This window comes from Bubalus bubalis, chromosome 8 (assembly GCF_019923935.1).
Source record: "Bubalus bubalis isolate 160015118507 breed Murrah chromosome 8, NDDB_SH_1, whole genome shotgun sequence".
In the NCBI taxonomy this organism is placed as follows: domain Eukaryota; kingdom Metazoa; phylum Chordata; class Mammalia; order Artiodactyla; family Bovidae; genus Bubalus; species Bubalus bubalis.
This window is the reverse complement of record NC_059164.1, coordinates 27,121,455-27,149,225: the sequence shown is the minus strand read 5'-3', so window position 1 is coordinate 27,149,225 and position 27,771 is coordinate 27,121,455. Positions and strand designations below refer to the sequence as shown.

The 27,771-nt window shown below is 38.0% G+C and overlaps 1 protein-coding gene across 4 annotated transcripts in view; it reads right to left on the bottom strand.

The window, feature by feature from the left end:
• The window catches only part of HDAC9 (histone deacetylase 9), a 1,051,976-nt gene that overhangs the window by 181,488 nt on the left and 842,717 nt on the right, over window positions 1-27,771 (bottom strand). For 3 of the 4 annotated variants that reach the window (XM_044946509.2, XM_044946510.2, XM_044946511.2), the window contains exons 18-21: window positions 9,677-9,732; window positions 9,345-9,432; window positions 3,038-3,157; window positions 2,629-2,726 (exon numbers count right to left, since the gene is read on the bottom strand). In XM_044946509.2, coding sequence (XP_044802444.2) covers window positions 2,629-2,726; window positions 3,038-3,157; window positions 9,345-9,432; window positions 9,677-9,732 — 362 coding nt within the window. Of the gene's footprint in view, window positions 1-2,628; window positions 2,727-3,037; window positions 3,158-7,444; window positions 7,680-9,344; window positions 9,433-9,676; window positions 9,733-27,771 lie in introns of those variants that run through there. The other variant, XM_044946512.2, reaches the window with a different exon arrangement.

Below are 27,771 nucleotides of genomic sequence, written 5' to 3'. Positions count from 1 at the left end.
TAGACTTATTATGGATTAAATCTGGTTCTTAAATAACTATAAACATCAAAGTCACAATTTTACATTTCTGTAGCAGAGCTAAATAATGTAGCCTCTCTTCTAATTAAGCCTGGATATGGTGACCACACTAGGAAGTTCAGAGAAGTTTGCTAAAATAAAGTGCTCTTTGCTCTTTCCAGGCAATAGAAGGTGCTGTCTTCAGGACATTCAAATGCTTTTAGAAGCACTTGATTCAATCACCATTCCAATAAAAAATGTACACTTAATATCAAACCAGTCAATCCTAAAGGAAATCAACCCTGTTTATACATTGGAAGGACTGATGCTGAAGCTGACGCTCCAATACTTTGGCCACCTGATGCAAAGAGTCAACTCACTGGAAAAGATCCTGAGGCTGAACAAGACTGAGTTAAGAGGAAAATGGGGTGACAGAGAATGAGATGGTTGGATGGCATCATCGATTCAATGGACATGAATTTGAGCAAACTCTGGGACATAGTGAAGGACAGGGAAGCCTGGTGTGCTGCAGTCCATGGGGTCATAAAGAGTTGGAGATGACTTAGCAACTGAGCTTAATATCTATTTTCACATTATTTAATGAAATTGTGTTCAAAGGGGCTTTAAAAAAAATAACTCATCTACTGTTAACCTTGTCATGGGAGAATACGTACAAAATAGCAATTATCCTTTCATGCTGTGAATACTTGATCTACTCTTATGTAAAGGTACAGTACCACAAATAGTATTATAATAAAAAAACTAATAGCTCTGTGTTACAGACCAATGAATAAAATCACATACTAAAGTTGAGAACTTAATGTATGTATCATGTAAGTTACAAAGTCAACTTGATAAACAGACAAATTCATACGTAAGGTAATATAAAAGTCTATTATCCCATTAAAATATCTTTAAAATATTAACAGTGTTTAAGTTGCAAATACAGGCAAAAATAATTTATAATACTGAAACCCCTATAGTTTTTTAATGTACATTTTTAGTTTTATTACTAATTAACATTGGAAGGACTGATGCTAAAGCTAAAACTTTGGCCACCTCATGCGAAGAATTGACTCATTGGAAAAGACCTTGATGCTGGGAGGGATTGGGTGCAGGAAGAGAAGAGGATGAGATGGCTGGATGGCATCACAGACTCGATGCACATGAGTTTGAGTGAACTCCGGGAGGTGGTGATGGACAGGGAGGCCTGGCGTGCTGCAATTCATGAGGTGGCAAAGAGTCGGACATGACTGAGCAACTGAACTGAACACAAGGTATCGTCAAAGACAATCCAAGTCAAATAAATAAACTTATCTCACCTATTTTTCTATAAATAGTACAGATATATGAGTGTATATTTTTGCAGAGTGCAAATCTGAAGTAGAATTTTCCTCAAATATCAACACAAATATATTTATTTTAATGAATATTCTTAAAAATAGTAATTTCCTACCATTTTTCCTGAGGCTATTCTCAAATTAAAAGTGACTCTCAAATGAAAAATTGAAGTATGCATGATACACAGGCCAACTTCTGTGTATTGTTGTACTTCTGCAACAATAATCAGAAACCCATCAAAACTTCACTGATTAAAAACTTTTCCTATGTATTTAGGATACATTATCAACAGGATTTTTCCCTTCAGAATTTATATATAAATGTTAAATTAGGAAAAAAAGAATGGGTCAAATATTCCTTATCATGCACTTGTTTGCTATTGCTAACAAATAAACAAAACACCTCAAATCCTACAGTACCAACCTATTAAAATCTAAAATCTTGCAAGTGAGGGATATATTAACATAATCTGATATTTTTCCTTAAAAGAGACCTTACTTAAGACTGAAAAAAAATTTAATACCAGAGAATAAATGACTTAAAAACTATATCCAAAACAAAAACTTTTAATTTGTTGTATGTCTTGTTTGAACTACTTTTTAAAGTTCTTTAGAAAAAAAAAGTATAATGCAAAATGTATATATTAATAAACACTTTAATTAAGGCCTACATTTTCTAAAGAAACTGAAAACAACCAATTAATCTACTGCCATTTTAATGTCAGAGGGAAAACACACATATTATGAAGGAAATGGAATACTCGAGGACGGAATAAGACTGCCTAAGCCAATGTTCCTTGGAACTAAGAAAGCCAAGAGTTGCCATGTGCAAAAATATGTGCAAAAAATTCTATAGCCCAATGAAGTTCGGGAAATGCCTGTTCAAAAAAGTGAAATAGGCAGTGAAGGGCCTCCCAGAGCAGTCAATATGCTAATGTCCATTTTAAATCACATCATATATTATCATAGGCAGAGTTTTCCAGAATTCCTCAATAAAATTTTTTCCCTTTTTTTTTTTTTTGGCATAAAAGAGGAACATGCCTGGCCAGTGGTGAACATACCTGTATAACTACACCTAGGTCTTGATGTAACTTTTTTGGATACTCATATTCCTTGTCTTTGTAGCAATATTCAGGTCCCCCAAACCAAACATTTTTTTGGGCCTCTGATACAATGGCTCCATTAACCCCTCTGCCGTGGTCAAAAATTTACATTTCTCTCTTGAATTTCATGTTATTTCAATGGACATTTGTTTTCTAATTTTTTCACTTTCAGAGAAACAAGTACCAACCTGAATGCTTCAAGGTACTCAATATCTCCCATGGGGGGATCAAGGCCACCTGTCCAGGCAATATTTATATTGTATCCTTCTCCAAGGCCTGTTCCAACCTAGGAAGAGAAAAACCACACCACAGTGGGTAGAGGAGAGCACAGGGAAGAGGCAAGAAGACAGGAAAACAAACACATGTGTGCTCTTGAAATAAACATCAAACAACATGTCAAATCAGTCCAACCTTGCTTGACAACCAGTGCTCTGGGTTATGCACTTGTTCTGCACTGGTTCTTGGTCCCGTGGGACAATTCAGTAATCTCGTGTAATTTAAAACACCAGCAAAGGACAAGAAAATTAGGGGTAATCATGCAATGCAATTACCTGAAAGATACAAATAAAAGTGGGGCTCTAAAGAAATAAACCGAACCTCATTTGGGGCTCCACTGCCAGGGAAAAAGTTCCCTTCATCATAGCGATGGAGTGAAATATACAGGATGTTGGGGTCAGCATAAAAGGCTTGCTGTGTACCATTTCCATGGTGAACATCCTACAGGGAAAAGAAAACAGATGACAAATACAGTCACGTCTAACTCTGTGTGGAAACAACTTTCCTGATGTCTAGTTCCCTGTCTTTCTACCCCACCCTCCTTCTCATTTTCTGTCTTCTGTATCCCTCTTTCTTTCCCGTGTTCAGCTTGCTTCCACACCACCCCCCTTTACTTCCTGAACTTTCAGGCAAATTACCCTTTAATGCACTCATTTTTTAAACTGGCTTCTAAAAATCAGGAAACCACAGAGAACATGCCCTGGAGACTCCAGATGAGCAGTCATTGAGAAAGCCCAGTCCTTTGGTACAATTAGATATTTATACACCGGCCCTTTGTACTCTTTGCTTCAGTGATGGAATCTTGCATCCTGTTTTATGGAGGAATTTTATGACTTATTAACTGCCAACAGTTCATAACCCCTCAGGCTTAATTAACTAGCCTCATTGGCCTCTGAAGAAAGACTAATGTTTAAACTACAAACCAGTATTCTGCAGAAGGATCTATGGCTTACAGAGCATTTTCACAATTCTTGACAGAACACTAAACATACGTGTATGCATTGATTTGCCAAGTCCCACCATTAAGGTCAAAGGCTTTGCAACCAGCTGAGTAAATTGGCTTTCTTGAAGCGCTCAGTTCAGTTAGCAGTCCCTCAGCAGTTAGAATGACTTCAAAAGAGATGCCAGATGCAAAAAGAACTTCATACTTTATTTTGGTAAAATTGTGACGGCAAGAGTCGAAGACACAGAAGCATGAGCTCATTAGCTATTAAATCATTTGGGCCAAAGCAGAACGACGGCATGGGCCTTTATGCGATCTTGTCCAATCTGCCTAATTTTAATATTATATATTTAATATATTATGGCTCTCTTCCAAGCCTCCTTCCTCCTCTTTTTTCTTTCCCTACACCATTCCTTCTTCCCACACACAAAAAAGTCAGTTTCATCAAAATGAATGAAAAAAATTCTTATGGCATTCATATTCAATAATGATACAAAACTTAACAGCTCTTTTTTCTAATTGCTTTATGATACAAACATGCTGGAACTGATACAAGATATGGGAAAAATAAAACTAATAGCATTTTTAAAATGTCCTTACTAAAAGACCTCAAGCATTAAGAGTCTCAATTAATGTGGTCCCTAATTAGCTTCTGAACAAAATAAAATAAAGGACTCTTAAAAGCAAATAACCTACATATTTGTATTTAATATAGTATTACTGCTACATGTGTAACATATATAGTTTCAGGTTCTGTTATAAAAAATTTTTGGTTACTTGTTAACTACCTACTTACACTGTACTTTATTTTGTATCAGTATGAATCCCACTATTTTCAACAATGATTCCTAAAAATTTTGAGTCAGGTACCATATTAAACATCTCACATAGCTTATTTAACATTTATAATGAAGTATATGGTATTATCCCTAATTTAAAAGGTAAGCAGACTGAGACTTGGGGAGTTTCAGTAATTTTTCAAGACAAGGTCTTGAATCCACTTCTTACTCCTAAAGCCAAACTCATAACCATTATGCTGTTAACTTACAATTACATTCATTATCTCTTCGATTCTCTTGGTAAAACTCTGAAGTGAGACTGGTGGTCATTACTGCCCCTTATTGAGGTTTATATAAGTTGTCTCCATGTCAACCTCCAGCCCAGAACTCCCTCACTAGACACCATCGAAACCTACATTTGGTGATTTATGAAAGCCTGAAGCGATCTTGCCATCCACAGTGCAGACATACACTAACATACCTTCCCTCTTCCATACAGTTGCTGCTGCTAAGTCGCTTCAGTCATGTCCAACTCTGTGCAACCCCATGGACGGCAGCCCATCAGGCTCCCCTGTCCCTGGGATTCTCCAGGCAAGAATACTGGAGTGGGTTGCCATTTCCTTCTCCAATGCGTGAAAGTAAAAAGTGAAAGTGAAGTCGCTCAGTCGTTTCCGACCCTCAGCGACCCCATGGACTGCAGCCTACCAGGCTCCTCTGCCCATGGGATTTTCCAGGCAAGAGTACTGGAGTGGGGTGCCATTGCCTTCTCCGTTCCATACAGTACACATATCCAATTAAGGAATCACAGAATATTGGGGAAGATAGGCATCCTTCCAGAAACTTGTCTTGGCTAAAGGCATACACATATCAGGGGAAAAAACAGCATACTGAAAAATATTAAATCTTGGATTTCAGGATGTTCAAAGGACAGGAAGGAGGGGATAGTAAAACTTTTACTTTATGAGAACAGAAATGAAATAATTTAACCCCCAAGAGTCTCGAATTTGCTAATGGATATCTAGAGGACAGACAAACAAAATACTTTGAAAAATAACACTGATAGAAAATTTGTTTCTGTTACAAGATAGAATTCTCAGTCAGTGTTTTAAGAAAAATTGTGCTCTGGGCCTAGACATGTCAACAGTTTGAAAACCAGTAAAATATTGTCTTGATGCTGTAAAGGTTTATTTAAGACAGTCAAATAAAAGATAGTTTGTCTTAGATACAAAATCATTTGTTTTGTAAAACAGGTTGGATACTTATCACTGCATAAATTTCAAAATAAGAACTACAGTCTTCCCCATAGCACAATAAGGCTTCAACAGATACTATTCATTAAAATTTACAAATTTATTCTAAAAATGCATGGATAATTCTTTACTCCATATTTATATTCAAAAGCATTTAGAGATATAGGTAAATTCAAATGTGCCTTTTGTTTTGGGCAACAATTTATATTCTTGAAAGTATTTTTTCAGCTTTCTCTGAAAATACACATACAAAGTACCTACTGGTCAGGTATGATCTAAGGACTTTTTCTCCATAGCAACAACATAAGATAATCATTGGTGATGAGGAGGACTTGCTATAGTAAGAAAATGAACCAAATAACTCACAGCTTCAAAACAGATCGTGCGTCTAAGATTTGCTGCTGCTGCTGCTAAGTGGCTTCAGTCGTGTCCGACTCTGTGTGACCCCATAGGTGGCAGCCCACCAGGCTGCCCCGTCCCTGGGATTCTCCAGGCAAGAACACTGGAGTGGGTTGCCATTTCCTTCTCCAATGCATGAAAGTGAAAAGTGAAAGTGAAGTCACTCAGTCGTGTCTGACTCTTTGCGACCCCATGAATCACAGCACGCCAGGCCTCCCTGTCCATCAGCCTACCAGGCTCCTCCGTCCATGGATTTTCCAGGCAAGAGTACTGGAGTAGGATACTAAAAAATCACTAGCTTACTAGTTAAAGATATACTGTGCAAATGTATTCTATGCAAGGATTTAGAGCCAATATGTTTTCACTACAATGTTTAAATAACTCTGAATAAATTATGTTAATACTTACAATTATTTAGTACTGGCAATTCTTGGGTCAAGTTTGGTGCTTGACTGAAAACTGAATTCCCAAAAATCTAAGGACATTTGAAGCATCCTTTTTAAAAATGAAAATAGCCTAAAACGTATTATTTTCAACTGAAAGTCACATTACATAAAAGCTACCTGAGTCATGCAGGCACATCCTAGGACAGGTTCATGCTCTGAACACAACGGCCAATCTCCTGCAAGCTAAAAAGCGAGTGCGCCTGCTCCCTCTCCTCACCAATCTGAAGGTCTTTGGAATCTTCCCCAGAAGGAAAACTAGAAGAATAAGCTCTCCAGATAAACCAGAAATCATCCCTGCCTAAAATATTCAACGCCTCTGAATTTGGCTGCAGGCTCCAATAGAGGGTGAATTAGAGCTCTGGCTCTCTAATTAGTAGGCATCTAAAAATGAAGAATCTAGCTGCTGGAACAATGGAGTGGCTCTGGCTTCTGTGGGCCCAAGAACTGGTGGAGCTGCGGTTCCTACCAGTTAGCTAAAGTCAGTGAGTTTGGATATGCAGGAATGAAGATGTTTTGTCACTGAAGCACCTTTACTTTTCCTCTGCTCACTTGCAGAACAGACCTGTCAGCCAGGGAGAACGGATGTCTCAGCGCCACGTGGCACTTTAAAACTTCCTTCTCAGCAGCTGGAAGAAACAGGGGAATTTCCTCAAAGTGTTCCTGCAGCTGCAGAATCTGGAAGACTTGAAAGCAAGAATATGCGGGCTGGTGGTGATCTCAGAGGCAACCCTTTGGAAAGAACCTCGTATGTTTAGAGAACATGAAACAAAACCTTCTCTTCTACTGCAGCCTGCTGGGAAATCAGCGTCCTTTATGTGGGATAATGGAGCAAATTCATAATCAAAGGCCAGTAAGCTTACAGGACACTCCTGGTGGCTACCAAGCAACTTATTTTATAAATCATAGCAAATTATATCCCGCAAATCTTTTTATTCTTATATGAATGTACAAAGACAAAGCTTTACACACAAATCCTCTGAGGCACAAGATATCCATCCATCACCATCCAGGCATTTTAGCTTTCATGTCTATTGTACAGTCCATTGCTCTAGAGTCTGGATGTCACACGTGTGCTTTCAAAGAGGCTCTTAATAGTTATTATCTTCCTAGTAGTGGAGAGTCCTCAGAAAATAACACGAAGAAATTCTGAAAGACAGGGTGACAGTTTACCAATCTCTTTCCTGCATAATTTTGACAAATTTAGAACGTGTAGAAAGATTTTCCTCACAATCCTTGGTCTTCATCTGCTGCCCTTTCTTCAAATTTTTAGCTTATTTTTCTAGCAGAACTTAAGTGTTTTAGAAGCATATTAAAATTATTATTTTTTTTTAAATTTTATTTTATTTTTAAACTTTACATAACTGTATTAGATTTGCCAAATATCAAAATGAATCAAGATTTACTATCTTATAAATCATGCAAGCCAATAATTGTTCATTCTTTAAAATGTCATTTTGTATATACATGGGAAAATAGGAACTGATGTCCTCGTTTTTGTAAAATTTTAAGACCTCACTGCTGTAGTATATCTAGGCCTTCAACACGTTTCTTTAATGTTGAACTATGACCTACACTGAAACTTCAGCATGTTTGGAAAACACATGGAAAGCTGGGTTTCAATACTCTCAGCACCAAAGAACTTGTAGGAAGGCTGCAATACAGTATGGGGGAAAACATCCACTCCTCTGGAACGCTAGAAATGGTTATCAGCCTTTTATTCCTTTTTTCTTTACTTTAACTTGACTAAGTGTTTCTTCGCAGGGCTTTGTTTGCTCTCTCCCCACCCTCTGGCAGGCCTGCCTAACTGAATCAGAAGACCAGGCGGTAAGGCCACGGCTTCCCAATAAGATTTAATTATGAGTGCAGATATGAACAAGATTTAGACTATTAAGCCTTGCACTTCAAAAAAACTTCTAACATATTTTGCCTTTAAATCTTTTATCACCTGCAAAAATTAATTAAGTGCAGATGCAGCAGGTTCGCTTTGGATGCCAGGGTTCATTTCCTGTCTATGCTTTGTCAGACAACCTATTACACCTCCTCGTGAACTGGAGGCAAACCGAAAACGGGGCTCATAAATCACCAGTCAGTTTTCTTTCGCCCTTTCCTGGGCTGGTCCTTTTGTATGCGGCAGATATCCAGCTCATTATTCGTGAATCTACTATAGACAACATGCCAAGTGTCATCTGCATTTAAACAAACCATTTGTTAAACAAATTATAACTCTATTGTGTAAGAATGCATCATGTTAAAAGGCAAGACTAATCGAATGCCTCTGACTCTTAATCACGCAGGGTTCCTGCCGGCAGTCATCCCAAACTGGCATACATAATCTGAGATCTTTTCAGAGGAAAAAAAAAAAAAGACACGCTGACTTGTTTTAATAATATCACTGTTGCACAACAAGCAACATGATTGCTAACCAGGGGAAGTGGCCAATTGGTTACCAAAGCAACAACATTCTTTCCAGCACATCTGACTATTTAAAGTCTATATTCTGCAGGGAAAAGTAAATTCAGGTTCTGTTGGGTTATTTTAACTGTGGAAGTATCAATTCATTTAAGGATCATAAAAGTTGCCCCGATCTGCGCCTTCTTCTCATTAAATTGCAGTTAACACCATGAAAGTGAAACGTGAATGTTTATGGTTTCAGAACTGCAATCCTGAATTTAATGAGTTTCCACATTCAAAGGAAACACACCCTTCAGTTGTTTGCAAGTGCTAAAAACAAGGCAACCTAACAGAGAAATACAAATTCAGTCCCTTTTATCTAGAGTCACTGAAAATGCAGCTCTGGCCAGGAATACATACCAGATCTACAATCAATATCTTGCTTATATTTAGTTGGTCTCTCAAGTATTTGGCGGTAATTGCAACTGAATTAAAAAAGCAGAACCCCCTGCGGAATAGAGAAGAACAGAGAAATAAGAAAGCAAATCAGCCAGGAAAACCATTATAAATAATGTTCAGAGCATTTTTTAAAATGCTATATGATCTCTGAAGCCATAAATCTGCTTCTGGGAGTACCTCGCAAGATTTCTCAGTCCATCTGCTAACAATTAGAGGCTTCAGAGACATGCATGGGGCAGGTGACCGCCAGGAACCGTGGCGCTGGGAGATGGCCAGCAGTCCTTGGTACTTACATGGCTGTGGATTCCTCAGCATGATGGCCTGGGGGCCTCACCACAGCAAATCCATTCTGTAGGAACAAGACAGATTTTCAGTGATCAGATAGGAGAGGACTGCTTAGATCTCCATGTACCAAGAGCATCAGGCACATACAAAAAGAGTGGAATCTATAAGAGGCTTCAGAAAAGGTTTTCGTGCCCCGAATACATTTCGTAGAATGAACAGAAACAATATATAGATCATGTTTTCTCAGATCGTGTCTCAGATAGAAGGCTCCCACAGAGCCAGGGGAAGAACAGGGGTTTGGGAGTTGTACCAAGCAGACAAATGGCATATCAGCTATTATCCTGGTGTGATTCATTTTCAAGGACCAGTTCTTATTTCATGACACCAGCATCCTAGAGAGGGAGAACAAGTTCATTCTTGGTGTAGGTTTGGGTCAAAGTTTGGAAAGACTAGGGAAGATCCAAAGCGAAAATACTTTAGCTGGACGCCCTCAAAGGTTATTTCCACTCCAATGTCAGCAAAATGATAAATTTACACTTGCACACTCACATACACACAAAAGAAACCCCAGAAAGGTGAAAAAGAACAATGGAAAGCCCATATTTCTTCCAGTCTATAAATTTAGCTTGGATGACTGCCAAGACTTGCAACTTTATTGGATTCCCTAAGTCAATTTCTAGCCCACATTCTGGAATTTTATAAAGAATTCCAGGGCTGAGTAACAATCAGATCTATCCATGATCAAGCAATGCCTTAACCTCCAGATTAGCTGGAATGCATCACGGAAAGCTGAAGTAACTCCAGCATGAAGGCAGGCAACTATAAATCCTTGCAAAGCCAGCATGCTCAGAAAAGTTGGGTTACTTGATGCGAAAAAAAGAAATCATTTATCAGATGGTTCACACACCACCTTTCACTTAACTATGACACGAGTAATATGCTCACAACAGAGTATTTCTTTAATATACAATCCTAAAATTTTCAAATAATTTTAATATACCCCAGGGATATTTGTTTCCAAATCTTACTACAAGCATAAAAATATTCCCAAGAAAAATAATCTATTCCCACGAGCTTTAAATACACACAAATTTTTCTAGAAGATAATGGTAACTGACGTACAATGAGTTAATTCGCTACGTATTTTGATGGCTCTATTGTTGTTGTGTTAGTTGCTCAGTTGTGTCTGACTCTTTGTGACCCCATGGACTATAGCCTGCCAGGCTTCTCTGTCCATGGAATTCTTCAGGCAAGAATACTGGAGTGGGTAACTGTTCCCTTTTCCAGGAGATCTTCCAGACCCAGGGATTGAACCTGGGTCTTCTGAATTACAGGCAGATTCTTTACCGCCTGAGCCACCAGGGAGGCCCTACATAATGATAATCCCAGAAACAAATTAGATGTCAGTGACACAATACCAATTACAAACCTAGGAATAATGATAAACATATTCTATATTCTTATTTTTAAGCAACTCACTATTTTTGTGGCTGAAAAGATTAGCAAAAAAGAAACTATTAGTGAACAACACAAGACAATAGGGAGTGATTTTTAAGATTGTAGAGTGAAACTCTAGAGTGCTACATGACTTCTGAGAATGAAGAATTAGATTATGTGTAATATACTTTATTGGGAAAACAGTAGTTAGGGTGAAAATAACAACAAATATAATACAAGGTAATATAACTATCATGTAACAAAATTTTATTTTGGGGGGCTCCAAAATCACTGCAGATGGTGACTGCAGCCATGAAGTTAAAAGACACTTACTCCTTGGAAGAAAAGTTATGACCAACCTAGATAGCATATTCAAAAGCAGAGACATTACTTTGCCAACAAAGGTCCGTCTAGTCAAAGCTATTGGAGAAGGCAACGGCACCCCACTCCAGTACTCTTGCCTAGAAAATCCCATGGATGGAGGAGCCTGGTGGGCTGCAGTCCATGAGGTCACTAAGAGTTAGACATGACTGAGCGACTTCACTTTCACTTTTCACTTTCATGCATTGGAGAAGGAAATGGCAACCCACTCCAGTGTTCTTGCCTGGAGAATCCCAGGGACGGAGGAGCCTAGTGGTCTGCCATCTATGGGGTCGCACAGAGTCAGACATGACTGAAGCGACTTAGCAACAGCAGCAGCAGCAGTCAAGGCTATGGTTTTTGCAGTGGTCATGTATGGATGTGAGAGTTGGACTGTGAAGAAAGCTGAGAGCCGAAGAATTGATGCTTTTGAACTGTGGTGTTGGAGAAGACTCTTGAGGGTCCCTTGGACTGCAAGGAGATCCAACCAGTCCATTCTGAAGGAGATCAGCCCTGGGATTTCTTTGGAAGGAATGATGCTAAAGCTGAAACTCCAGTACTTTGGCCACCTCATGCGAAGAGTTGACTCATTAGAAAAGACTCTGATGCTGGGAGGGATTGGGGGCAGGAGGAGAAGGGGACAACAGAGAATGAGATGGCTGGATCGCATCACTGATTCGATGGACCTGAGTCTGAGTGAACTCCGGGAGTTGGTGATGGACAGGGAGGCCTGGTGTGCTGTGATTCATGGGGTCGCAAAGAGTTGGACACGACTGAGCGACTGAACTGAACTGAACAAAATTTTATAATTCGGTTAATACTAATGGTCTTTTATAATTAAATTAGAATATTATGTTTTATGTGTGAAGGGTATGACTAGACAGTAGAAAGAAGACATGCCACAATTAATAACTATAAGAAAAAATATTCACCTTAATTAGTAATCAAATAAAAGCAGGTGAAAATCCCAATAAGAAGCCATTTTTCCACTTAGGAAATTAAAACTTTTAAAACTACTCCATGGGGTGGTACCTACATTTTCATAAATGCTGTTTGCAGGAAAATAACTTATTATAGTCTTTCTGGAAGATAACCTGCCTCTATACATTTAGAGCCTTTACAAAACATTTACCCTTTGAATTAGTAATCTATTACTACTTTAAGGATTTTTGCCCTAACGGTGTTATTGTGTAGACAAATGTTTGTGTAAAAGATCATGTTTTATTTACAATAAGTAAAATGAAAATTATCTAAGTTAATTGATATTAGGCAAATGTTTAAATGAAATATGGTCCATCCATACAACAGAATATTAAGACAGTCATTACAATTTTGTTGTTACAAATATTCAGCAGAACAGAAAAGAGAGCAATTTTAGAAGTATTAGTGTTAAAAATAATATATACAGTATGATCTATCTGTGTGATGATATTATGTGGGTTATATTTACTTAAACATTTCAAGTATTTTCCAAATGATTTTACAACAAACATCAATCATTCCAGAGTGAAAAAACATAAAACAAAGAGAAGGTTGAAAGGTAAATTTTAAAGGGTCTAACGAGTAGAGTCGTGTTCACAAAGGTGAAAAAGGACTTAACTGATATTCTGAGCAGGGGGAAAGCATAAATGAAAAATAGTTCAGAAAAAAGGATTTTCAAAAACATTATGTACAGATAATCAACCTGAATAGAGTTCACATTAAGGAACAAAATGGAAGTGAAATTGTACAGGTAACTAGCTAGATTACAGAAGACAAATAAAATTTATTAATAGAATTTATTTTCATCTTCCTCTTTTCCCTTACAGCCAAATTTGAACAAAAGGTCTGCCTTTCACTATATAGTTTTCTTCAGTAACCTCTACCACTTTACTGAACTGCTTGGTTTTAGACTGAAAATTATGTTCTTGCCAATAACAAATATTTCCTTACTCCTCATGATGTACCCACACTCTCTAATGTGTTTTCAGGAATGGAGAAGTCCCCTACATTTTCCCAGTCTTTTCTGAGGGCCCTGCCCCTGCATTTTCTTAGCTGAAAGTTGGAAAGGCTGCTTCTCCCATAATCTGGTCAGGTGGCAGCTATTTTCTCTCTCACATCTCACCAGCCTGCCTGCAGCACCAGATGGAACTTTGTGTTCTCCTTTCTCTTGGCTGCTTTGGGAACGTGAAGCCCACTGTGCCAACCCCCAACAACACTCATATGAAAAAGGACTAGATCACCCAGAAAGCAAACAGAACAAAAGTAGATGACTGCGTCCTGGGGCAATCCAGCTCTCTTTCCCTCTTGTTGCACTAGAGGACTGCCAGTTCTCTTAGAATCTCTCTCTAAAACTGTGCTTAGAATGACATCCCCTCCTACTTTTCCACTATCATTTAGTGTTTTCCCCAATAACATATTAAATTTGTATTAAAATTCCCAATTGTATTCATTTCATCAAAATTTATATAGGCTCAAGTTCATGCCATCTTGAAAATAAAATTATATACATATATGTTAACTAAGATAATACAAATACACACACACATAATATGTATCTCCATCCTTACTTCCATTAATCCTTACTGTCACATTTCTTTTCTTCCCCTTTTAATGCTAAAAATCTTGAAAAGGTGGTCTATCCCGCTTTCTCTTTTTGTCTTTTCTTTACCTCTGTTTCAGTCATCTATCTCTAATAGATCTTGCACCTCCATTGGCTCACTAAAGAAGCTCTTACCAAGGTCACTAATAGCCTCTATGTCACTAAATAATGACATTTTTATGCTTTCAACCCTATTTGCTGTCTCTTCCTTTTTAAAACAGTCTCTTCCCTTTGTCTTCTGTGACTGCATTTCCTCCTGGTTTCCTTATCTCTCCACTCCTGAATCAGTGTCCTTTAAGGCTCACACTTCTCAATCTGCTCATTAAATACTGAAGTTACTCAGGCTCCAGTTTTAGGCTCCTCCTCTCTCTATACTTACTTTGTAAACAATGTCACAACTCTCATGGAACTCAATTACTACCCATCATCCAATATTTCACAGATTTTTATTTCCAGGATGAACCCTGCTCTAAGCATCAGACCAAAATACCAGGCTACTTACTTGATATATTCACTGGGATATCCCAAGAGCACTTCCAATTTAGAACATCCAGTTCAAACTACTGACCTTCTCCCAGCCTTGTCTAACTTACCAGTGATACCATGATTCATCCTGCAGCTCAAGTCATGAACCAATGAGTATCCTTAACGGCTCCCTCTCCCTATTCACCCTCTGATATGTTCTGTGCTTAGTGCTCAGTCAAGTCCAACTCTTTCCAACCTCATGGACTGTAGCCCACCAGGCTCCTCTGTCCATGGGATTCTCCAGGCAAGAATACTGGAGTGGGTTGCCATACCCTTCTCCAGGGGATCTTCCCAACCCAGGGATCAAACCCACATCTCCTGCAGCTCCTTCATTGCAGGCAGATTCTTTAACAGCTGAGCTACCTGAGAAGCCAATTTTTCCTCTATCTCATTTTAATTCATGACCAATTCCTGTTGATTTTGCTTTTAAATATCATTCAGATCTCTGTACTTATATGTATATACATTCCTTGCATATTTTACCTTTTGAATTTCTGCCTTTGTCTCCATCACTCCTCTGTTAATTTGTGATTTCAATAAGCACACAGACAATCCATTCAATATCCTGATTTCTTAGTTCTCTGACTCCTTGCTTTCCATAAATCTGTCTTCTGTTTACAGCCATACTCCTAGACCTTGCCATTGCCAATAAATAATAACATCTCTTCCAAAATCTCAATGTCAAATACCCTGCTCTCCTATTTTCCAGTTGAAGCTTCAACTGCACTGGGATTTCCAATTCTTTGGCCTTACTAAACTTTTGACGTACAATATACGGGAGAATATCAATAACCTCAGATATGCAGAGGACACCACCCTTATGGCAGAGAGTGAAGAGGAACTAAAAAGCCTCTTGATGAAAGTGAAAGAGGAGAGTGAAAAAGTTGGCTTAAAGCTCAACATTCAGAAAACGAAGATCATGGCATCTGGTCCCATCACTTCATGGCAAATAGATGGGGAAACAGTGGAAACAGTGTCAGACTTTATTTTTTTGGGCTCCAAAATCACTGCAGATGGTGATTGCAGCCATGAAATTAAAAGACGCTTACTCCTTGGAAGAAAAGTTATGACCAACCTGCTGCTGCTAAGTCGCTTCAGTCGTGTCCGACTCTGTGCGACCCCATAGACAGCAGCCCACCAGGCTCCCCCATCCCTGGGATTCTCCAGGCAAGAACACTGGAGTGGGTTGCAATTTCCTTCTCCAATGCAGGAAAGTGAAAAGTGAAAGTGAAGCTGCTCAGTCGTGTCCGACCCTCCAGTGACCCCATGGACTGCAGCCTTCCAGGCTCCTCCTCCATCCATAGGATTTTCCAGGCAATAGTACTGGAGTGGGGTGCCATGACCAACCTAGATAGCATATTGAAAAGCAGAGACATTACTTTGCCAACAAAGGTCCGTCTAGTCAAGGCTATGGTTTTTCCAGTGGTCATGTATGGATATGAGAGTTGGACTGTGAAGAAAGCTGAGCACCGAAGAATTGATGCTTTTGAACTGTGGTGTTGGAGAAGACTCTGAGAGTCCCTTGGACTGCAAGGAGATACAACCAGTCCATTCTGAAGGAGATCAGCCCTGGGATTTCTTTGGAAGGAATGATGCTAAAGCTGAAACTCCAGTACTTTGGCCACCTCATGCGAAGAGTTAACTCATTGGAAAAGACTCTGATGCTGGGAGGGATTGGGGTTAGGAGGAGAAGGGGACGACAGAGGATGAGATGGCTGGATGGCATCACCGACTCGATGGATGTGATTCTGAGTGAACTCTGGGAGTTGGTGATGGACAGGGAGGCCTGGTGCGCTGCAATTCATGGGGTCACAAAGAGTCAGACAGGACTGAGCGACTGAACTGAACTGAACTGAATACATCATTCAATCCCCCCCACCACGCTTATTTCCCTCCTAATACGGCTGAGACTTTAGAGCCCATCATTATATTTACTTCTCTGCATGTAAATTTAAACAACTTGTCCCTTTTCCCCTCCAACATACTCCCCCAGTATGTTGGTCTGCTCAGGTTCCCAAAATAAAATACCACGGTCTGCCTGCCTTACTCCTCATAGTTCTGGGGTCCAGAAGTTGAGATTAAGCTCCAGAATGATTTGGTTTCTGTTGAGAGCTTTCTTCCTGGCTTGTGGATCTGTCTCCTTTTCCACTGGAGTCCTCACATAAGGCCATTCTCTAAGCACATGATTACAAGTACAGAGAAAACTCTGGTGCCTCCTCCATTTCTTAGAAGAGCACCAACCGTACTGCATTAAGGTCCCACTCTCATGAAATTATGCAACCTTTAACATATTCTCACAGACCCTTTCTACAAATACAGTCACATGGGGAGTTGCGGCTTCAACATATACATTTCAGGAACACAAACACTCAGTCCATAACATAGTTTTAGTTGCTTTGTCCTTTTCTTCCCTCAACATACTCTCCTGTTAAAATTATAACTGATTAAATACAACTTGCATCTGCTCTGTTCCTGCACCTAGAGTGAAAGTGTTAGCTACTCAGTCATGTTGGAGCCTTTGCAATCCCTAGCCCGCCAGGCTCCTCTGTCCATGGGATTTCCCATGCAAGAGTACTGGAGTGGGTAGCCATTCCCTTCCTGCACCAAAATATATATAAAAGCCACACAACTGGTCTTCCTTTAAACTGATGATTTAAAACTTCAGTAGGTTCTTCATGATGCCCAGGGATTATACTATATTCCTTAGTTGATTAACTCTCCAAGTCTCTCATATGATATTTCTACCTTCTTCTCTTTCTTCAAATCTTCATTAACCCTTACTCACCTTTTAACCTTGTGAAGACTTTGCTTCCCACTGAACTTAGTATACGGAAGCAATTAGAATAAAATTTCCTCATCCTTCCATAATAAAATCTACCCATTTACTAGTGACCAATACCATATGGAATAGAATCTGCCTGCAATGCAAGAGATGTAGATTCGATTCCTCATGTGGGAAGATTCCCTGGAGAAGGAAATGGCAACCCACTCCAGTATTCCTGACTGGAGAATTCCATGGACAGAGGAGACTGGTTGGCTGCAGTGCATGGGATCACAAAGAGTTGGACACGACTGAAGGGACCGAACAACAGCAACAATACTGCATACATGACCTGGCCTCTGCCACCTTTTCAACTTCGTCTTGTACTACCATCCAGTTTGCTTTCTTCACTCCAGCTACATCAGTCTTTAGATGCTTCCAGTGTTTCCCTAGCAATAAGCCTTGTTTCCCTAGATATAAGTCTTTGCACATGCTCCTAGTTCTGTGTGAAATGTCCTCCTCTTACCTATCCCTCTCTTCTACCAGGATAATATCTCCTGGTCTGCATATTTTGGCTCCAACATTGCTTCCCCAGAGAAACCATGCCTGAGTCTCCATAGGTCACTAACAGTTTCCTCTATAAAGTACCCTTAGAGGTCTGCTGAACATTTTTTTAGAATAATTAGTATGACTGATTTATTATTTTTGATTATTGTGATTTGTATCTTTAGTGTCCCACACCCCAGCTCCTCATAGTGGGGTCATCACCTTATGGCTTGGTTCACCTTTTTATTTTCTAGATGTACACACTGACTGTAGACTTACATAGTGACTAGCAATCCACAAGGAATGATAAAACAACCTATGAATACACTATCCTGGTTTTAATCCCTCTGGTTCTTTGCTTTCATCTCAGCTACAAATTCTTCGTCTCTCAAGATTACAGCTTTGGCATACCAGCTTTTTGTAGGAGGCTGCCTATTAGACTTAGTAGTATCTTCTGAGAAACACATAAAATATTTTGCTCCTTAAAATTAATGGAATCTTTCATTTGATGAACTATTGTGGAAAGTGTTTAAAAATGACTTTTTTTATCCTTATAGAAATATCTGATTTTTACACTGGATTCTGCATCTCTTGACAATAAATTTGTTTTGTATTTTTCTGCATTTTCTTTGCATTTGTTTTGCCTTATTGTTTGGCACAAACATTTGTTGTGCATGACACGCCTGAGCCAGGTTTTTCCTTAGCTTAAGAACAAATATCATCGAGGAGAAAAAGAAAACCTGAATAGATCAATCACACGTCCTAAAACTTAAATTGTGATTAAAAACTTTCAACAAATTAAAAGTCTAGGACCAGATGGCTTCACAGTGAATTATATTAAACATTTAGAGAGAGATTAAAACCTGTTCTTCTGAAACTCTTCAAAAAACTGCAGAGGAAGGAGCTCTTTCTATGAAGCTCTTTCTATGAAGTCACCATCATCCTGATACTAAAACCAGACAAAAATACCACAAAAAAGAAAATTATAGGTCAATATTATTGATGAACTTAAGTGCAAAAATCCTCAACAAAATACTAGCAAACCAAATCCAACAACACATTAAAAGGGTCACATACCACGATCAAGTGGGAATTATCCCAGAAATGCAGGGATCCTTCAATATATGCAATTCAATCAATGTGATACACCACATTAACAAACTGAAGAATAAAAACCATATGATCATCTCAACAGATCAGAAAAAGCTTTTGACAAAGTTCAACAACCATTTATGATAAAATCTCACCAGAAACAGGCACAGAGGGAACCTACCACAATACAATAAAAGCCAAATATGACAAACCCACAGCAAACATCATTCTCAATGGTGAAAAACTGAAAGCATTTCCTCTGAATTGAGGAAACATCAAGGACACCCATTCTTGCCACTTTTATTAAACACAGTTTTGTTTTTTATTGAAGTTCTAGCCACAGCAGAGACAAAAAAGAAACAAAAGGAATCAAAATTGGAAAAGAAGAAATAAAATTCTCACGGTTTGTCCATACACAGAAAATCCTGAAAATGCCACCAGAAAATTTCTGGAACTCATTCATGTATTTGGTAAATTAGAAGGACACAAAATTAATACAGAGAAATCTCTTACATTTCTGTACACTAACAACAGAAAATCAGAAAGAGAAATTGAGAAAACAATTCCACTTACCATGACATCAAAAAGAATAAAATACCTAGGAATAAATCTACCTATGAAAGATGACACTGTGAAAGTGCTGCACTCAATATGCCAGCAAATTTGGGAAACTCAGCAGTGGCCACAGGACTGGAAAAGGTCAGTTTTCATTCCAATCCCAAAGAAAGGCAATGCCAAAGAATGCTCAAACTACCGCACAATTGCACTCATCTCACACGCTAGTAAAGTAATGCTCAAAATTCTCCAAGCCAGGCTTGAGCAATATGTGAACCGTGAACTTCCAGATGTTCACGTTGGTTTTAGGAAAGGCAGAAAAACCAGAGAGCAAATTGCCAGCATCTGCTGGATTATCAAAAAAGCAAGAGAGTTCCAGAAAAACATCCACTTCTGCTTTATTGACTATGCCAAAGCCTTTGACTGTGTGGATCACAATAAACTGTGGAAAATTCTGAAAGAGATGGGAATACCAGACCACCTGACCTGCCTCTTGAGAGACCTACATGCAGGTCAGGAAGCAACGGTTAGAACTGGACATGGAACAACAGACTGGTTCCAAATAAGAAAAGGAGTACGTCAAGGCTGTATATTGTCACCCTGCTTATTTAACTTCTATGCAGAGTACATCATGAGAAACGCTGGACTGGAAGAAACACAAGCTGGAATCAAGATTGCTGGGAGAAATATCAATAACCTCAGACATGCAGATGACACCACCCTTATGGCAAAAAGTGAAGAGGAACAAAAAAGCCTCTTGATGAAGGTGAAAGTGGAGAGTGAAAAAGTTGGCTTAACGCTCAACATTCAGAAAATAAAGATCATGGCATCTGGTCCCATCACTTCATGGCAAATAGATGGTGAAACAGTGGAAACAGTGTCACACTTTATCTTTTTGGGCTCCAAAATCACTGCATATGGTGACTGCAGCCATGAAATTCGAAGACGCTTACTCCTAGGAAGGAAAATTATGACCAACCTAGATAGTATATTAAAAAGCAGAGACATTACTTTGCCAACAAAGGTCTATCTAGTCAAGGCTATGGTTTTTCCAGTGGTCATGTATGGATGTGAGAGTTGGACTGTGAAGAAAGCTAAGTGCTGAAGAATTGATGCTTTTGAACTGTGGTGTTGGAGAAGACCCTTGAGATTCCCTTGGACTGTAAGGAGATCCAATCAGTCCATCCAAAAGGAGACCAGTCCTGTGTGTTCACTGGAAGGACTGGTACTAAGGCTGAAACTCCAGTACTTTGGCCACCTCATGCGAAGAGTTGACTCATTGCAAAGACCCTGATACTGGGAGGGATTGGGGGCAGGAGGAGAAGGGGATGACAGAGGATGAGATGGCTGCATGGCATCACTGACTCCACGCACATGAGTCTGAGTGAACTCCGGGAGTTGGTGATGGATCGGGAGGCCTGGCGTGCTGCCATTCATGGGGTCGCAAAGAGTTGGACAAGACTGAACATCTCAACTGAACTGAAGGAGACAAAATACTTAGAACTGTAAGATGCCAGTGAAAAAAAATCAAAGACCTCACAAACATATGGAGAGCTATACCATGTTCTATATTGGAAGAATCAATACTGTGAAAATCACTACACTACCCAAAACAATCTACACATTCAAAGCAATGACTATCAAATTACCAATAGAATTTTTCACAGAATTAGAACAAATAAAAAAACTCACAATTTGTATGGAAACACAAAAGACCCCATATAGCCTAAGCAATCTAGAGAAAGAAAGACAGGACTGAAAGAATTAGGTTCCCTAACTTCAGACTATACTACAACACTACAATTATCAAAACAGTATGATACTCGCACAAAAACAGAAATACAGACCAATGGAACAAGACAGAAAACCCACAGACAAAACCACACCACCTATGATCACCTAATCTATGACAAAGAAGGCAAGAATATACAATGAAGAAAAGGCTGCTTCATTAAGTAGTGCTGGGAAAACTGGAAAGCTACTGTAAATTAATGAAATTATTAATGTAACACTCTAACCATATACAAAAAAAATAACCCCAAATGGATTAAGGACCTAAATATAAAAGTGGATAATATAAAGCTCTCAGAGGAAAACATAAGCAGGACACTCTTTGACATAAATTAGAGCAATATCTTTTAGGATATACCTCCTACAGTAATGAAAATAAAAACAAAAATGAGATCTAATTAAACTTAAAAGTTTTCCACAGCAAAGGAAACAAAGCAAAAAGACAACCTTCAGAATGGGAGAAAATATTTGCAAATGAAGCAACCAAAAAAGGATTAGTCTCCAAAATATACAAACAGCTTATGTAGCTCATTATCAAAAAAAGAAAAAAAAAACCCACCAAATTTAAAAACGCACAGATCTAAATAGCCATTTCTCCAAAGAAGACAAACAGATGGCCAAGAGGCACATGAAGATATATCCAACATTGTAAATTATTAGAGAAATGCACATCAAAACTGCAATGAGATATCATCTTTCACTGGTCAGAATGGACACCATAAAAAATCTACAATTAATAAATACTGGAGAGGATGTGGAGAAAAGGGAACCCACCCTCACTCTTGATGGGAACATAAATTGGTACAACAACTATGAAGAACAGTATGGAGGTTCCTTAAAACACTAAACTAAAAATAGAATTACCACATAACCCAATAATCCCACTTGTAGCCATAAAACTTAATAAAATGATAACTCCAAAAGATACATATACCCCAGTGTTGCAGAACTATTTACAATAGTCATGACATGGAAAAAACCTAAATGTCTATCATCCGAGGAATGGATAAAGAAGATGTGGTACACATATAGAATGGAGTATTCAGTTCAGTTCAGTTGCTCAGTCGTGTCTGACTCTTTGCGACATCATGAATCCCAGCACACCAGGCCTCCTTATCCATCACCAACTCCCGGAGTTCACTCAAACTCATGTCCATTGAGTTGGTGATGCCATCCAGCCATCTCATCCTCTGTCATCCCCTTCTCCTCTTGCCCCCAGTCCCTCCCAGCATCAGAGTCTTTTCCAATGAGTCAACTCTTCACGTGAGGTGGCCAAAGTACTGGAGTTTCAGCTTTAGCATCATTCCTTCCAAAGAACACCCTGGGCTGATCGCCTTTAGAATGGACTGGTTGGATCTCCTTACAGTCCAAGGGACTCTCAAGAGTCTTCTCCAACACCACAGTTTAAAAGAATCAATTCTTCAGCACTCAGCTTTCTTCACAGTCCAACTCTCACATCCATACATGACCACAGGAAAAACCATAGCCTTGACTAGACAGACCTTTGTTGGCAAAGTAATGTCTCTGCTTTTCAATATGCTATCTGCTGCTGCTGCTGCTAAGTCGCCTCAGTCATGTCTGACTCTGTGAGACCCCATAGACGGCAGCCCACTGGGCTCCCATCCCTGGGATTCTCCAGGCAAGAACACTGGAGTGGGTTGCCATTTCCTTCTCCAATGCATGAAAGTGAAAAGTGAAAGTGAAGTCGCTCAGTTGTGTCCGACTCTTAGCAACCCCATGGACTGCAGCCTACCAGGCTCCTCCGTCCATGGCATTTTCCAGGCAAGAGTACTGGAGTGGGCTGCCATTGCCTTCTCCCAATATGCTATCTAGGTTGGTCATAACTTTCCTTGCAAGGAGTAAGCGTCTTCTAATTTCATGGCTGCAGTCACCATCTGCAGTGATTTGGGAGCCCAAAAAGATAAAGTCTGACACAGTTTCCATTGTTTCCCCATCTATTTCCCATGAAGTGATGGGACCAGATGCCTAATGTATATAAATAGACTAATGAGGACCTACTTACAGAACAAGGAACTCTACTCAATACTCTGTAATGACCTATACAGGAAAAGAATCTTAAAAAAATGTAGAAATATGTATAACTGATTAACTTTGCTGTACACCTGAAATTAAAACCACATTGCAAATCAACTATATTTCAACAAAAATGAACATATATCTTCAGTGAGTATTTTTCAGTATTTTCCGTAAGCTCTGTATTTTCAAAGACCTCAATAATCTACTAGTCTCACAAACATGTAACTATGAAAAAATATAGTGTATACAATAAAGTATTTAGGGGCTTGGTTTATTATTTTCTCATCTAATGTGACTAATACTAATACAGATAGTCATTTTCATTTTGTGAATAAATATTTTGTTCTCTCAAAATCTGGAGTGTGTATGATATTATTAATCTCTTATATTTTATTAGCATCTCAGAGTTTAGTAGTAAAACCTACAGATGTCGTATTATTCCACAAAATTGTGAATTTATGTTTACTCTGTGAAAAAATTCTTTGCTCTATACTTTATTCAAAGTTATGCAGACCAAGCAGTTAATCTGAGAGAACACATGTCAAAGATCTTTTCTGTAGATTAATAACAATTTTATGGTGATGTAATTTTCATTTTAAGAATCTAATTTTTCAAAGGTTTTTTCAAGTTTTACACTCTCTTTCAGTCATGAACATGACTAATCATAGAGCTTTGGCTGTATTTGAACATCATTAACTTGAACAACATTTCAAATAATGTGTGCTCACATTCCTATTATGCAGTTGTTTAGATGAGCTATTGATGCTTCTCTTTTGTTAAAGAGAAAAAGAATGTTCTCTGGTGTAATCCTACAAGGATGTGCTGGAGACTATTTGCTACCACAGATAGCCATGTTACATTCAAGAAAAGGAATTGATGATGCTCTATCTATATGTAAAGTGAATCTGAATGAGATGGAAAGGAATTCAATCATTTTTTATTATTTTCATAATGGAGGAAATTTGCATTTTCTGGTTAAATCTATCAAAATGTCAAACTGATTTGTGTATTCCTTATATGCATAGTGAAACTCTCCCCAGGCAAGTAAAGAGAAAGTAGGAAGCAAATCACTAGAATCATTTTTAAGATTCATTTTTTTTAATCAGCATGACCAAAGTTCAAATTATTCCACATAGCTCAGCTTATTGTCATGGAACTGATAGGAACTGAAATTTTGCAAACTACAAAATAATCTGACCATTTTACCTGTTGCATTCATTCAGATGAATGGAGAACAGAAATGTATATTTTATCTCTCAGAGCAGAAATGTATATTTTATCTCTCTAACATCCCCATGCCTAGTAGGTATTCAATGGATAGTAAGAACCATTACTAATTTCAATAAATATAGAGTAATTTAGGTTTCAGAAATCATGGAAAATAAGAGCTAATCACCATTGATAAGAATGAACTAGAAAGGTAAGAACATATTGTAAAAAACAAAAACAAAAAACGTTTAGCAGAGTTAACAAATCCAAAAGAGAGAAGCAAAGATAACTTATATACTTTGAAAGATAAGCAATGAACCAGTGCTTAAATGAATACTACCTCTAATAGCAATAGTCCCTTTAACCACTTACTAATTTTGACTACCAGAAAGTTACTAGAGCTAATCAATGAATATAGAAAGTATATAAAATTAACACACAGAAATTCTTTGCATTCCTATACACTAACAATGAAAATACAGAAAGAGAAATTTAGGAAACAATCCCATTCATCACTGCAATGAAAAGAATAAAATACTTAGGAATATATCTACCTAAAGAAACAAAAGACCTATATATAGACAACTATAAAACACTGATGAAAGAAATCAAAGATGACACAAATAGATGGAGAAATATACCATGTTAATGGATTGGAAGAATCAATGTAGTGAAAATGAGTATACTACCCAAAGCAATCTACAGATTCAATGCAATCCCTATCAAGCTACCAATGGTATTTTTTCACAGAACTAGAACAAATAATTTCACAATTTGTATGGAAATATAAAAACCTTGAATAGCCAAAGCAATCTTGAGAAAGAAGAATGGTACTGGAGGAATCAACCTGCCTGACTTTAGGCTATACTACAAAGCTACAGTCATCAAAACAGTATGGTATTGGCACAAAGACAGAAATAAGATCAACGGAACAAAATAGAAAGCCCAGAGATAAATCCACGCACCTATGGACACCTTATCTTTGACAAAGGAGCCAAAAATATATAATGGAGAAAAGACAATCTCTTTAATAAGTGTGCTGGGAAAATGGGTCAACCACCTGCAAAAGAATGAAACCAGAACACTTTCTAATACCATACACAAAAATAAACTCAAAGTGGATTAGAGATCGAAATATAAGACCATAAACTATAAAACTCCTAGAGGAAAACATAAGCAAAACACTCCCTGACATAAATTGCAGCAAGATCCTCTATGACTCACCTTCCAGAGTAATGGAAATAAAAGCAAAAGTAAACAAATGGGACTTAATTAAACTTAAAAGCTTTTGCACAAGGAAGGAAACTATAAGTAAGGTGAAAAGACAGCCTTCAGAATGGGAGAAAATAATAGCAAACAAAGCACCTGACAAAGAATTAATCTCAAAAATATATAAGCAGGTCATGAAGTTCAATACCAGAAAAATAAACGACCCAATAAAAAAATGGGCCAAAGAACTTAACAGACATTTCTTCAAAGAAGACACACAGATGTTTAACAAACACGTGAAAAGATGCTTCATCATCACTCATTATCAGAGAAATGCAAATCAAAACCACAATGAGGTACCATTTCATGCTGGTCAGAATGGCTGCCATCAAAAAAGTCTACAAAAAATAAATGCTAAAAAAAAAAAATAATAAAAATAAATAAATAAATAAATGCTGGAGAGGGTGTGGAAAGAAGGGAACCCTCTTATGCTGCTGATGGGAATACAAACTAGTATAGCCACTATGGAGAACAGTGTGGAGGTTTCTTAAAAACCTGGAAATAGAACTGCCATACCACCCAGCAGTCCCACTGCTGGGCATACACACTGAGGAAACCAGAATTGAAAGAGACACATGTACCTCAATGTTCACTGCAGCACTGTTTACAATAGCCAGGACATGGAAACAACCTAGATGTCCATCAGCAGACAAATGGATAAGAAAGTTTTGGTACATATACACAATGGAATATTACTCAGCTTTTAAAAAAGAATGCATTTGAATCAGTTCTAATTAGGTGGATGAAACTGGAGCCTATTATACAGAGTGAAGTAAGTCAAAAAGAAAAATACCAATACAGTATATTAACGCATATATATAGAATTTAGAAAGATGGTAATGACAACCCTATATACAAGACAGCAAAAAAGACACAGATATAAAGAACAAACTTTTGGACTCTGTGGGAGAAGGCAAGGTGGGATGATTTGAGAGAATAGCATTGAAACATGCATATTACCCTATGTGAAACAGATGACCAGTCCAAGTTCCATGCATGAAACAGGGCACTTAAAGTCAGTGCACTGGGACAATCCAGAGGGATGGGATGGGGAGGGAGACGGGAGGGGGCTCAGGATGCGGGACATGTGTACACCCGTGGCTAATTCATGTCAATGTATGGCAAAACCACTACAATACTGTAAAGTTAATTCACCTCCAATTAAAATAAAGTAATTATTTTATAAAGTGTAAGTGCAAAACAGAGTACAGAAAGTCTATATGATATTTATAGAGTGACAAAAAATTAGATAATTGTGTTTCTTTTTATAATATATAAAACAAATATTATATTTTTACTTAATATTTCAAATATAACTCTTTTAGGAAGTTACAAGACCAAAACACAAAGAAATCTGTCCTGCTCAGAAAAATGTTTTATGTATAATGTAACTGCCTCCTATCCAAAGACTGAGTATGTCAGACCAGTTGATTGCAATTCTGTTTTTAAAATTTCTCTTTAAGTGCACTGCTAATTCGGAGCTCAGTAATTACCTCCCAATGACTAAGTATTACCACTAAAGTATTCCTAAATGTACGGAAGTATCAATCCTCAGTGAAATAATATGTATCAAAACCAAGCACAGCATGGAAAAACTCAATAGCATGAAATTCCAAATAAAGATGTGATGGTTGAATTATTACTTCCAATACATTTGCTGAACTGGAAATTCATATGCAGTGATTTATGTGCCTGAAATACTTCATTTGAAGGCAAAATCCCAGCTATATCAGAGTTGTATTGATGCATTATCAATTTTAAAACTAACTTTAAGAAACATTTCTTATATGTAGGCTAATTTTTTTAATAATTGGAAATATTTTAACCCACTTTGATATCCAATAATAACAATAATTATTAAATATATCAGTGTATAAGCTATTTGGCTCTAGTAAAAAACAAGAGCTAAAAGCAGCTAGAACCTGTAATTTGCATGACAA